General features: G+C 39.5%; 1 protein-coding gene across 1 annotated transcript in view; it reads left to right on the top strand.

Annotated features, from left to right (window-relative positions):
- slc9a8 (solute carrier family 9 member 8) overlaps nt 1–14,688 on the top strand; it is a 100,430-nt gene that overhangs the window by 63,017 nt on the left and 22,725 nt on the right. The window contains exons 11-12 of the mRNA XM_068048204.1: nt 5,656–5,772; nt 12,387–12,469. Of these exons, the coding sequence (XP_067904305.1) occupies nt 5,656–5,772; nt 12,387–12,469 (200 nt within the window). The remainder of the gene's footprint in view (nt 1–5,655; nt 5,773–12,386; nt 12,470–14,688) is intronic.

Genomic DNA, 14,688 nt, shown 5'->3' with positions numbered 1-14,688 from the left:
CTGAATTTCATTCAAAGTGTGAGGAATACGCTCCCTATAATATGGAACAACCATTTTGGATGACTGAATATACTATATTTCAGGAACAGGCAAAAAACTGTTTCAGTTAAATATCTGGTCAGTGTGTGATCTTATCACTACAAAGCACTTCCCATTTCTGGAACAAATGATGCAAAATATAGTTTTCATCTTTTCATATCATTTAGGTCAGTGTACTTGATTTCTTTTGGGCCTCCTTATCTCGAGAGACAATGGATACGCGCCTGGAGGTGGTCAGTGGTTTGTGAAGCAGCGCCTGGAGTGGCTATAAAGGCCAATTCTGGAGTGACAGGCTCTTCCACAGGTGCTGCAGAGAAATTTGTTTGTTGGGGCTGTTGCACAGTTGGCTCTCCCCTTGCGCCTCTGTCTTTTTTCCTGCCAACTACTAAGTCTCTTCGACTCGCCACAATTTAGCCCTGTCTTTATGGCTGCCCGCCAGCTCTGGCGAATGCTGGCAACTGACTCCCACGACTTGTGATCAATGTCACACGATTTCATGTCGCGTTTGCAGACGTCTTTATAACGGAGACATGAGACATTGATTATCAGCAGCAAATTACTCAAAATTCCACAATGTAGAGCAATCCAGTAACAATATACAAATACGCATGATTAATTTGGGATCTCAATTATGTATTACGACTGACTTCTCCAGTTAAAGCCCCCAATCAAAATATATGATTCTGATTGTGGTGGGAAAGACGCACTGATAATTCAATCCCGTCGCTCCACAGATAGCCTAACATATCATTTAAAACTTTCCAAATTAAGGAAAGACCCAGCAAATTGTACCATCTATTAACCCCTGAATGAGACTAACAAAACCAGGTGTCTTTAAATCAACAAATTAACTCTTTAATTAGAAGAACTAAATTGTTAAACACTATGAAGATATAAACAACACTTAAAATAGAAAACAATTAGAGTCCTTGCAAATTTACAGTTCAATGTTGCTTGAGGTCCTCACAAAATGTTGCTTGCCTTCTCCAGTGAATTTCAACAATTAATGACTTGCAAACTCTTTCAATGGAATCAAGCTGACTTTAGAGTTTTTGCGGGATAAAAGATTGTCACACTCGAACTTCCCTTTCTTCGATTTAAGTTACCAGAGATCTCTGTTTTGGCTTGACTTTTTTTAGAATTTTGAGAGATAATTAAACAGACTAAAATTCCTATTTCTTCAGTTTAAATGGCTAAGAGCTCCTTTTGCAGGTGCTGACACCACAGCTGTGTCCTCTGTCTGTGTGTTTTGTTCGAACAAACTGTCTTCAAGTAAAAGCCGGTTCAGAATTGAATTGTAACAAATGTATCGCCTGAGACTCCCTCCCAGTGGCTGTATCTATGGTAACGAGAATGCACCCTTTGAATCGCAGTCTCCAAATGGCTGTTTCTAAGGCAATGAAAATGCACCTTCCTATAACTCCTGAGGTTCGCTGTTTCTTAAAGCAATATTGATTGCTTGCAAACCTTAAAGGCAAACCGCATATTCCGGGAAAAAAAACTACAGGACATGTGAAACAAAAACAAGAAATGCTGGATTCACTCAGCAGGTCTGGCAGCATCTGTGGAAAGAGAAGCAGTTAACGTTTCGGGTCAGTGACCCTTCTTCGGAACTCTCAGTTCCGAAGAAGGGCCACTGACCCGAAACGTTAACTCTGCTTCTCTTTCCACAGATGCTGCCAGACCTGCTGAGTGAATCCAGCATTTCTTGTTTTTGTTTCAGATTTCCAGCATCCGCAGTATTTTGCTTTTATTACAGGACATGACATATTGTTTTCCACGGATTAAGTATCTGCTTAGCGTGTTTCTTGTAATATAGTCAAATTAACTTCCGAAGGAGTACATTTGGTTTCCAGCTTGAGTGTGCTAATAATATTGTTAGTCAGGATGTGATGATTTTTCATCAATGTGCAAGTAAAATGATCTTTGAGTCCAGGAGGTCCAAAGTAGTAATAATTATTATTCCATTCCGTTCAAATGGAAGCTTGAAGTAAAACTCCCAGGTGTTAGAAATAATAAGCAATCTTTTCAATAATTTCAAAATTCTTATTGCAAATCACTCAGTATCAACCAGGTTCATATTGTAATACAAATTAGAAGTTTTCTTCAATATTTCCAGCTGCTGCCCAGTAATTTCAGGAACGATGGCACAGAATAGATTAAATGGAGTCCAACATCTTTTGCACTGCCTTCCAGTTTTGTTCACAGATGTGGTCCTGTATGTAAGAATAGACGCCAAGAAATTTAGCTAACCAGTGACTGTATTTAAGTGATAAATGGCTTCTTGTATTTGAGGAGAGAAGGAGGAGGTGAAAGGGCAGGTTTTGGGGTTACTTAAAAGTGGACCAGGATGTTGAAGAGGGAGCCGTCCGTTTGGAATGCTGGGAGGGAAATATGTGTTTGGAGGTGGCAGAAATTGTGGAGGCTGGGTTAGAAGGTGTGGACAAGGAGAATCCGATAGTGGTTGTGGGAGGGAGGGGCCAGGTTAAGGGCAGAGATGTGGGAACTGGGACAGATATGGTCGAGGGCCCTGTCAACCATGATGGAGGGGAATGCTAGGTTGAGGAAGAAGGAACATGTAGCAGAAGAACTAGTGTGAAAGGTGGCGTCATCAGAACAGATGCAATGGAAAAGCTGGGAAAAGGGAATAAAGTCTTTGCAGGAGGCAGGATGGGAGGAAGTGTAATCAAGGTAGCTGTGGGAGTCAGTTGGCTTAGATATTGGTTGACAACCTATCCCCAGGAATGGTGATAGAGAAGTCAAGGAAGGGAAGAGTCAGAAATGAGCCATGTGAAAGCTGCATAATGTTGCTTTTTTGTGTGTTTCCATACTTGGATCACACATTTTCAAGTAGAAATTTTATCCATCATTTTAGTTCAGTATGAAGTATCAAGTAGTAATTTAGTCTTAGTACATTGAAACCTTTAGTCATATCTCCTACAGTTTCCATGATCTGTCTTTATTAGTACATTTTATAACAGTCATCATTCATATCAAAACTGGAAGATTGAAGTAAAATTAGTGCTAAAATACTTCAATTAACTATGTTGTCACAATTAAAATCAATTGGTTTGGTTCTTCCAACCACATTACTGTGACAAACAACAAAAACGGTAGATTTTATCTTGGTTTTGCCAATCTTTAATAGTTTAAATACTGAAGCAGTAATGGGCAGTCGCAAACAATAGGAAACTATTCTTTATGGTTCAAGCCAATCTCATTCTAGGCTCTCGAACACTACCAGTGCTCATCTCTGATTTAAAGCTGTTAACTATTTTGGGAGGGGAGAGACTGTTCCACGTATCTTCTACAGTCAATTGTTTGCTTGCGTAGGTAACCTATATTTCTCCCAATGCAGAAATTCATGACTGACACTAAAATTTAGTTCCTCAACTAAGAGCACAAACTGGAAATGAAATCTGGGATTTTCCTTATTTTTTTGGTTCAGTTACTCACCAGCCTTAAGTTGAGCCATTAGAGCTGGTAATATAAAAGATTAATGTTATAAGGAATAGAATATATTTAAAGTCTTAATATCTATATTAACTTAATTGAATAGTTATGTTTCCAGCTCAAAGTGGTGGTGGTATAGTCGCTGAACTAGTAATCCAGAGACCCAGGCTAATACCCTGGGGACACAGGTTCAAATCCCACCACAGCAGCTGGTGGAATGTAAATTCAGTTAATAAAAATTTGGATTTGAAAGCCAATGCTAGTCTCAGCAGTGGTGCCATGAAGCTATCATCGATTATCGTAAAAAAAAAAATCTGGTTCACTAATGTCTTTTTGGGCAGAAAGTCTGCTGTCCTTACTTGGTATGGCCTACATGTGACTCCAGATCCTCAGCAATGTGGTTGACTCTTCTTAACTGCCCTCTGAAATGACCCAGCAAGCTACTTAGTTGTTAAGGGAAATTAGGGATGAGCAACAAATACTGGCCTTGCCAGCAGCACCCATGAAAAAATAAAAATCAACTTAAAAATTGCTGAACAGTAGAAATAAGCCAGTTGGATAAAACTATCTTACCACCTTTTTTGGTATTGCTGCTTAAATACTTCAACTAAGATTTCTTTCCTTTTACATGTTTTACAATGTTGCCTTTCAGGTTTTTGATTTTTTTTTACTGGGAAACCATTCAGTAACCTTTCAATTATGTATGTGGTGCAGTAGATTTAATGCAAACCAAGATCTTCCATTCTTCTTAGTCTTGTGTTATTTTCTTACGTGGAATAATATATGCTTTGACCAAGTATTCCAAAAATATCAAGGTGAGCTGGGTATTTTAAGATATGCAGAACACAATAATAAATTGTACTTGCCAGAGCATAGCTCGTTTTGGTTAATCTTGGACAGTTAAAGAAATGCTACATTAGGGAAATTACTATGTTTCAGTTGTCTTATAAGTATTACTTTTCCTGTTGAAATCATAGGGAGTTGGTTAAAAGATGTACTTGATTAAGATAGCAGCTTGCTAATTTTCATGTCTGGAAGAGCTAGTTCAAATACGAAGTGGAAAAATTAGACCAAGGTCTGTCATCGCTTTGAGGAATACAAGTGACGTGAGTTCTGAAAGTCACTGGTTGAGCTTTGTAAAATATGATTCCCACATTGCAGGAATGATCCTGATTTAATATTCATGTATGATTACATCTTTTTGTGGAGTGGTCTAGGGATGGGAGTGAGACTGTGGCCCGGATTTTGCAGTTGGAATAATGGTAAGGTTTATTGGCGCTCACCATTATTAAACAGTAAATCAGACAGCAACTTCTGGCGTCCGTGCATGTACAGTTAAAATATGGCAATCTGCAAGTTGCTCTCCATTTTTTTTTCTCCCTGCTCTTCCAGAAGTTTTGTTATAACAGTATCACATTGACAAACTCTGCATTCAAACACATGGAAGGGCATGATGATGCAGTATTTACCCATTAAACATGGCAAAAAATTTAGGACTTGTCCATTCAAGTGTAAATGTTTTTTTTTAACCATATGATCATTTTTAACTTGTGCCAAACAGCCTGTCTGGCAGTAGGGTGCAGTCTCATTCCTTCACATTTTAAATGTTGGAGACTTAATTTCTTTTTTAAGTTTTACTTTTTCTTTGTCTCATCTCTTTCTCAATTCCCTATTTCTTTGCCTTTCTACTTCATTTTCTGTACATGCTTTTATACTGAATTAAACATTGTAAATTACACCTCCTAGTTTAAACTCTGCAGGCCTCAGTAAGGATTCTTAAATCTGGTTGAGAAGAATGTAAGGTCCCAGACTCCCTGTGGAACATACCATGCTGTTTTGACTGTCTGATAACTGCATATTGCAATGTGAAAGCCCACAGAAATTCTTTGTGCAAGTGTAGGCATAATAAACGGCAAGTGCCATTCATTCACAGCTGACCACAAAATCCAAACCAAGACTTTTGAAGCCATGTTTGAGTACTTTCACCTTTCATCCATTTCACAGCATAAAAAAACCAATGTTCTGAATATGAATCATTGTTATTAATTGTGCTTAAGTTTCATAGTTGCAGTTGTTCATAAATTTAAGTGACTGACATTTCAGGTTTTTTTGTTAAACACAACCTCTTGTGTCAAAACTTTTTATTCTTTTGTTTCTTTACAGGAATCATGGCTATTCTATTTTCTGGTATTGTGATGTCACACTATGCTCACCATAACCTCTCCCCAGTTACTCAAATCCTTATGCAGCAAACATTGCGGACTGTTGCTTTTATGTGCGGTATGTATACTCCAGTTTTTTAAGATTGCAGTGTGGAAATGCTTTTAAAATTACAGTAACATGGTTTTGATTTGGCTCAATATCTAACATTAATATAATGTGAAAAATGACTAGACTATTCAAGAGTCACGTGGAAAGTTTGACTTGCTAACTGTCTGGAAAACTTAGTGATAATAGATGGAAAGTTAGGCGAAGAATATGACTGCAGTATGGCACAGTAGGCTATAAGGGTGTGATAGCATAGCAGTTATATTACTGGACTAGTGATTCAAAGGCATGAACATGAACTCAAATTGCACCATGGCAATTTGAGAATTTGAATTCAGTTTTATTTTAAATCTATTAGTAAAAGTGACCATGAAGCTGTCTGATTATTGTAACAAAAAATGCACAACCAGTTCACTAATCCTCTTTTTAATAAAGAAAACCTGTCTCTCTCTACCAGTCTGGCATATATATGACTCCAGTTCCATACCAAAGTGGGTGACTCTTTTCTGCCCTCAGTTGTTTCAAACAACTAGTGTCTCAAGAAGGAGGCCCACAGGGATACACAATAAAAGCCTGCAATGCCATATGCCGAGAATTAAATTTTGAAAGAAAAGGATGCAGAGTGGAATAGGCAAGTGTTACATTGGTGACTGATGCAATCCAGTAGTGTAGGCTGGGCATTTGAAGTGGACTGATAGCTAGTCTCCATAGTGGAAAAAGTTTAGTAATTCAAAGTAACAGAATTTCTCAAAACAGGCATTGGGTGTTTGTTTTACAACAAGAAAAAGCAACTGGAGAAATGAGCAGAATGTGCAATGGTTTATTTATGTGTCGAGCAGAGGCACTTCATTATCTGGATGGATCATGATTTCAATGAGCAGATCATGATATCTGAAACTTAAATTTTAATGACAAGATTTGGTTCTATGTGCCACTAAACTTCTAAGGTGTTTTTATGGAAAGCAGCTTGAAGCAGGTTCATCAACTTTTATATTTATGGAAGTTGAGAGAACTTTTAATTCAAATAAAATTGTCACAGACCCAAGAATAATTCAGAAAAAATGTAGTAAGTTTAGTTTGGCTTACTCCTAGTGAGCTTATATATCTAGAACTCTCAAAATGACTCTCATTTGGAATTTTGGAATTTTCTACAGTTGATATTTTTATGCACTTAATGGTTCTGGCAGATTATTTTCTGAATCACTTTTCCCAAACTGTATAAAATTTAGAGTCAACAATAATGGGAAAGATTTCCACAGTGGGTGCAAGGTTTGACAAAATTGTACAAATTGTTTCCACAATATTTACTGCAGCAATAGGTATTCCAGTAGCAGTTTTTATTTTACATTTGTGAACTCTTGAGCTAATTTAATTGACAGTGATGTCCATTTCCCGAGAATGAACAAAAAAAAAGACCGCTTGAGTTTTTATCCCACACCCTCACCTCAAAATCACGTCATTGCACGGATAACATAACATGCTTTTGTCATTATTTGGTCTGTTCAGATCTTCCATCAACAAAGAAGCAGCATGTGTCCTTGACAAACACATCTGCAGGAAGTGTCACCGGCTGCAGAAGCTTGAGCTCCAGCTTTTGGAATTCAGGCGGCGGCTGGAATCACTGTGTGGCGCATCTGCGAGGCAGAGAACTACTTGGATAGCATGTTTCAGGAGGTAGTCACCCCTGGAGCTTAAGAGAGCACAGGCAGAGAGGGACTGCATGGCTGCGAGACAGACAAGAAGATCAAGGCAGCTAGTGCAGGAGTCCCCGGAGAGCATCCCACTTTCTAACTGGTATTCAGTTCTGAATGGGTGGCTCAGCTGTGCAAAGAGGGAGAAGAAAAGACAAGAGAGCAATAGTAATAGGGGATTCTAATGTGGTCGCAGACATGATTCCAGGATGGTATGTTGTCTTCCTGGTGCAAGGGTCATGGATATCACTGAGCGGCTACAGAGAATTCTGGAGGGCGAGTGTGCACAGCCAGAGGTCATGGTCCACATTGGTACCAACGATCTAGGAAGAAAGAGGGATGAGGTCCTGCAGGCTGAGTTTAGGGAGTTAGGAACGGGATTACCAAGCAGGACCTCAAAGGTAGTAATCTCTGGATTACTCCCAAGGCCACGTGCTAGTGAGTGTAGAAATAGGAAAATAGACCAGATGAATGCGTGGCTGGAGAGATGGTACAGAAGGGAGGGCTTCATATTTCCGGGCATTGGGACTGGTTCTGGGGAAGGTGGGACCTGTACAAGCCAGACGGTCCACACCTGAACAGGACTGGGACAAATATCCTTGCAGGAAGGTTTGCTCATGCTATTGGGGATGGTTTAAACTAGTTTGACAGAGAGATGGGAACCTCAGCACAGTCTTAGATAGGACAATTTCAGGGCAGTGAACGGGAGGCAGAAAATTAGCATGTGACTCTGAAAGACAGAAGAAGCAAAGGTTAAAAAGTGTGCAGCGCAGGAATTTGGCTCTGTTAAAGGGTATTTATTTAAATGCATGGAGTGTAGTAAATAAAGCCAATGAGCTGAGGGCACAGGCAACACAATATCATTGCAAACATGGCTTAAAGAGGGGCAAGAATGGCAGCTCAACATCCCTGGATATAGAGTTTTCAGGTTGGTGGGGGGGGGGGGGGGTAACATTTTTAGTTAAGGAATCAATAACAGCTTTGAGGAGGGATGGTATGCTAAATGAATCATCAAACAAAGCCATATGGCTGGAGCTCAGAAATAAAAAAATGGGGCAGCAACACTACCAGGAGTGTACTATAGACCCCCAAATAGTGAGAGGGAGATAAAAGAACAAATATGCAGCCAAATTTCTGAGTGCAAAACTATAGGGCAATGATAGTTGGGGATTTCAATGACCCCAATATCAACTGGTAAACTGTGTGAAGGGCACAGCAGGCACAACATTATTGGACTGCATTCAAGAGAAATTTTTTAGCCAGCCCATAACAAGCCGAACGAGAGGGGGCACAATTCTAGATTTAGTCTTCAGTAATGAAGCTGGGCAAGTGGATGAAGTAACAGTGGGTGATCATTTTGGAGATAATGACCATAATACAGTTAGTTTTAGCATAATCCTGGAAAAGGACAAAGATAAAACAGGAGTAAAGACTCTAAATTGGGGGAAGGCAAATTTTAGGAAACTCAGAGGTGACCTGGCAAAAGTGGACTGGATACAGCTACTTGAAGGAAAATCAGCGGCAAACCAGTAGGAGACATCCAAAAGCGAGATACTACAGGCACAGTGTAGGCATGTCCCCACAAAGATAAAGGGTGGTACTGCCAAATCTAGAGCCCTCTGGTTATCTAGAAGCTTACAGGGTATGTTAAAACAGAGAAAGAAAGTTTATGACGATCATAAAAAACTTAATATTTTTGAAAGCTTAGGAGTATAGAAAGTGCAGGGGTGAAGTAAAAAAAGGAAATTAGAAAAGCAAAGCGAGGACATGAAAAATTATTGGCAGGCAAAATCAAGGAAAACCTGAAGATGTTTTATCAGTACATTAAGAGCAAGAAGATAACTAAGGAAAGGGTAGGGCCTATCAGATATACAAGTGAACTTATGCGTGGATGCAGAAGATGTGACCGGGTTCTTAATTAGTTTTTTGTCTCTGTCTTCACAAAGGAGAGGGTTGATACAGACATTGTAGTTAAAGAGGAGTGTGAAATATTAGGTATGATGAGCATAATGAGAGAGGAAGTACTAGATGGTCTGCGAACGTTATACCATTGTTTAAAAACGGTGCGAGGGATAGGCCATCAGTCTGACCTTGGTGGTGGGCAAATTATTCGAATCAATTCTAAGGGATGGATAAACTGCCACTTAGAAAGGCACGGATTAATCAGGGATAGTCAGCATGGATTTGTTCAGGGAAGGTCATGTCTTGCTAACTTGATTGAGTTTTTTGATGAAGTAACGAGGAGGATTGATGAGGTTAGTGCAGTGGATGTGGTCGACATGGATTTTAGTAAGGCATTTGATAAGGTCCCACATGGCAGGCTGGTCAGTAAAATGAAAGCCTATGGGATATAGGGGATTGTGGCAGATTGGATCCAAAATTGGCTGAGGGACAGGAAACAAAGGGTAGTAGTCGACGGATGTTTTTGTGAATGGAAAGCGGTTTCCAATAGCGTTCCATAGGGCTGCCTTGCTATTTGTGGTATATATTAATGACTTGGACTTAAATGTGGGAGGCATGATTGGAAAATTTGCTGATAATACAAAAATTGGCTGTGTAGTTGATGAAGAGGATAGTTGTAGACTCCAGAATATCAATGGTTTGGTTGAGTAGGCGGAAAAGTGGCAAATGGAATTCAATCCAGAAAAGTGTAAGGTAATGCATTTGGGGAGGGCAAACAAAGCGAGGGACTAAACAATAAACTGGAGGATATTAAGAGGGGTAGAAGAAGTGAGAGACCTTGGCATGCATGTCCCCAGGTCCCTGAAGGTGGCAGGACAGGTAGACAGAGTGGTGAAGAAGGCATATGGAATGCTTTCCTTTATTGGCTGAGGTATAGAATACAAAAGCAGGGATGTAATGCTGGAACTGTATAAAATGCTGGTTAGGCCAGAGCTGGAGTATTGCGTACAGTTCTGGCCACCACATTACAGAAAGGACATAATTGCTCTGGAGAGAGTACAGAGGAGATTTGCAAGATTGTTGCCAGGGCTTGAAAGTTGCAGCTGTAAGGAAAGATTGGATCGGCTAGGGTTGTTTTCCATAGAACAGAAGAGGCTGAGGGGTGGCATAATTGAGGTGTACAAAATTGAGGGGCCTAGATAGAGTAGACAGGAAGTACCTGTTTCCCCTCGCGGAGAGGTCAGTTATTGAGGACACAGATTTAAGGTGATTGATAGAAGGATTAGAGGGGACATGAGGAAAAATCTTTTCACCCAGAGGGTGGTGGGTGTCTGGAATTCACTACCAGGAACGGTGGTGGAGGCAGAAACCTTCAATTATTTCAAAAGGTACCTGGACATGCACCTGAACTGCTGCAACCTGCAAGGCTATGAACCAGGTGCTGGAAGGTGGGATTAGATGGGGCGGCTGGTTTTTACAGCCAGCCCAGGCATGATGGGCTGAATGGCCTCCTTCTGTGCTGTAATTTTTCTATGGTTCTAAAACAGTGGCTATAAGCTGCCAGCATCCTGCAGATTTGGTACCAAGAGAACCAAACTTTTGTAATATGAATGGAATGTAAATCCATTAATTTTAAAAGTCATTGCTATGCCAAATTTGAGGATGTAGTTGTTAATTTCATTATTTTACATAAAACATGAAGTCAGGTATCTAACAACTCTCTTTAGCAGCCAACCCTTGTGGAAATAGAAAAGTGCAACTGTTCATCCTGATCTATGTAAAATAGATCTTGAAGGAATTATTTTTTTCCTTGTGTGGAAAAGATGTAATATTTTGCCTTTGCATATGCATTTTTTTATAACCTAGAGAAATGGATTAATAAAAAACTAATCTATGCAAGGTGGTGAAAGAATATTTGAACAAAATTGTTTATTTTGTGGTTCTTAGTGTATTCTGTTTATTTGTTGTGCTTTGAGTAAAATATTCTTTTTTGAATTCAAAAAGGAATTTAAAAATTGAAATTAACACCTTTGAAAAATGGAGGACCTTTTCCCATGTAAATCATCTATAATTTTCATATGAACATAATGTTCTTTTAGTGATATTTATGTAAAATGATAAGCTACCTTGGATGCCTTTTTTGTGTTAAGTTTCTTGTTTTTTTTAATTCATTCATGGGATGTGAGTGTCGCTGGCTAGGCCAGCATTTATTGCCCATCCCTAATTGCCCTTGAGAAGGTGGTGGTGAGCTGCCTTCTTGAACCGCTGCAGTCTGTGTGAAGTAGGTACACCCACAGTGCTGTTAGGAAGGGAGTTCCAGGATTTTGAGCCAGGTTTATACTATACTGTGCACAATTTCCCAGCCACTGGGGTAGGGGAAGTGCTATAATGCCTGTACCAATAGCACATTTGAACCACAAAAAGGTGCATAGGCTTTTAGTCTCCATGATGTGCTTCCCACAGTGCCATGATCAGGGCCTTTCCATATATGAAGTTGAGGACTTCAACACAGTACAGCAACATTATGCTTTTGGAATTTAAATACAGTTGTTTAAATATAAACATTTTTGAGGAAGCTCTGCAATTCAACTTTGTGCTATAAAGAGAACAATTATTTTTCTTTCTGAAGCAGTAGCTATATGTCAGGTATGGCACACCAGGTGCTGAGTAAATCTATCTCAACTGTGCCCAACAATATGCCTCAGCCTCAGAAAAGTATCAATTATCACACAATGAGATGTCCACCTCACATCAATCATCTTTCCAACTGATCTGTACTGAACTGCATATGGTTTGTGCTGTGAACCTATGTCCTCTTGGAAGTGGGTTGAGATGAGCCACAATTTTCATGTAGGCAGGCCTCTTACACTTGGCAGAAGAACAAGAGGAATTTCGTGTTCTCAATCTGAACAAGATTTCAACCCAGGATCCTGGACAAAAGGGCAGTGTGCAAAGCGTCACTTGGTCTCATTACTGTCTTTAAAACTTTTAATAGTATTTTTATCCAATAACATGAAACCCATTTCTTTTCAGAGACGTGTGTTTTTGCTTATATTGGGCTGGCAATATTCAGCTTTCCTCACAAGTTTGAGATCTCATTTGTTATCTGGTGTATTGTAAGTACATATTTTAACAATTCTTTATCGTAACTTAATAAATCTGTTTAATCCAGTACAATTTGTCTCATTAACTACTGATGTATTACTGAAACAGAATAGAATAGATGTGGGTTGTAACAATAACATTGTGCATTGGAAGTGTATACTGATTTCATTCAAAATAGTCATTTGAAAAGCTGATCCACTTTTAAGAGTGGTTTATTTGCCAGTATCTGACAAAAAAGCCATAACCTATTAGATCAGCTGTTTTCTTTTTACCTATCCACTCTCATTTCCTCAAACAAAAACTTCAAATTAAATGAGCTCATAACTCCGTATTCACTCGCTTTATGCCATGCTGTAGACTCCAGCTTACCTAAAATAATTGAGGCCTATAATTTCCTGCATTATCCCTTTATCTTTACTTGAACAGGGGTGTAATATTTGGCACCCACAAATATTTTGGCACCAATTCTGTTTTCAAAGGTTTTTGAAAAATTAAAGTTAATACCTTTATTGTCTCCTCCCAAATCTGAGTATTCCAAGGTGCACATATTCTGGACCTAGTAACTCTTTCAGTTTCAATCCTTTGCTTAACCTGCTCGGCTGTCTCTAATTTTAAATTGGTGGGAGCTTGAACTGAAGGCAGAAGCCAGGAGGGACTATTGTTTAAATATTACATTGCAGGAAGAGTGACCAACAGCTAACAAGATGGCACTGATGCAGTAATAAAAACAAGAAATGCTGGAAACACTCAGCAGGTCTGGCAGCATCTGTGGAGAGAGAAACAGAGTTAATGTTTCAGGCCAGTGACCCTTCTTCAGAACTGGCAAATATTAGAAATGTAAAAGGTTATAAGCAAGTAAAGTGGGGCTGGGGCAAGAGATAACAAAGAAGGTGTAGATCCTATCCTAGTCCCAGGTGTAGGTCCTATCTACACCTTCTCCTTTGTTATCTCTTGCCCCACCCCCACTTTACTTGCTTATAACCTTTTACATTTCTAATATTTGCCAGTTCTGAAGAAGGGTCACTGACCTGAAATGTTAACTCTGCTTCTCTTTCCACAGATGCTGCCAGACCTGCTGAGTGTTTCCAGCATTTCTTGTTTTTATTTCAGATTTCCAGCATCCGCAGTATTTTGCTTTTAATTTGGCACTGATGCAGTGCTACTTCAGGGTCCATACACTTTGATTTATCTCCTAGTAGGCAATGTCTTTAATCAGGAGAGAAAATTGTGGAAGCATATGACACATGTATAAGACTGCCCCCTACTTTTAACCCCAAACTTGGTACCATGTCAAGTTACAGTGGATCAGCAATCAACAGAATGAACATAATGCTCAAATTCATTGCTAATTCAGTAAAAATACGTTAGAGTATGTTGTGCTGAAACTGTTCTGGTCAGACTGCATCTCTGTTTTGCTCATCAAGACACAAAGGAAATATTGTCATAGAAAATAGGAGCAGGAGTAGGCCATTATGCCCTTCTGGCCTGCTCCGTCATTCAAAAAAGATCATGGCTGATTGTCTAATTCAGTACCCTGATCCCGCTTTCTCCCCATATCCCTTGATACCTTTGGCATTAAGAAATATATCTATCACCTTCTTGAATATATTTAATGACTTGGCCTGCACTGCCTTCTGTGGTAGAGAATTCCACAGGTTCACCACCCTCTGACTGAAGAAATTTCTCCTCATCTCGCTTCTAAATGGCATACTCCGTATCCTGAGATTGTGACCCCTGGTTCTGGACTCCCCAGCCGTCGGGAACATCCTCCCTGCATCCAGCCTGTTCAGTTCAGTTCCGATGAAGGGTCACTGACCCGAAACGTTAACTCTGCTTCTCTTTTCACAGATGCTGCCAGACCTGCTGAGTGGTTCCAGCATTTCTTGTTTTTATTTCAGATTTCCAGCATCTGCAGTATTTTGCTTTTACTTACATTTTGGCAAACTGTACAAAGGCTAAAACTGGTGAGAGGTGAATTTAAGATTGACGTCAGGAAGGATTTCTTCACCGAAGTAACCAACACTGGGACTAACTTCCAGATAGAACACTGATGTTGAAAACTTTAGATCCATTCACCAGACTTTTGGATATTGTGACAGGAGACTAGGTTTTTCTTTCTGGACATCTGTCATTAGTTTGAAATATTGTATTATTACTCTTATAGAAGTTAGTCAGTGATTATTAATGTGGTTTCTGTCTTCAAGCAAGCTTTTAAAACTGGCTGCACTGT

The sequence above is a fragment of the Heterodontus francisci genome, chromosome 16 (assembly GCF_036365525.1).
Source record: "Heterodontus francisci isolate sHetFra1 chromosome 16, sHetFra1.hap1, whole genome shotgun sequence".
Classification (NCBI taxonomy): Eukaryota; Metazoa; Chordata; class Chondrichthyes; order Heterodontiformes; family Heterodontidae; genus Heterodontus; species Heterodontus francisci.
The sequence above is the reverse complement of the archived record's forward strand: the minus strand, read 5'-3'. Positions and strand labels throughout refer to the sequence as shown.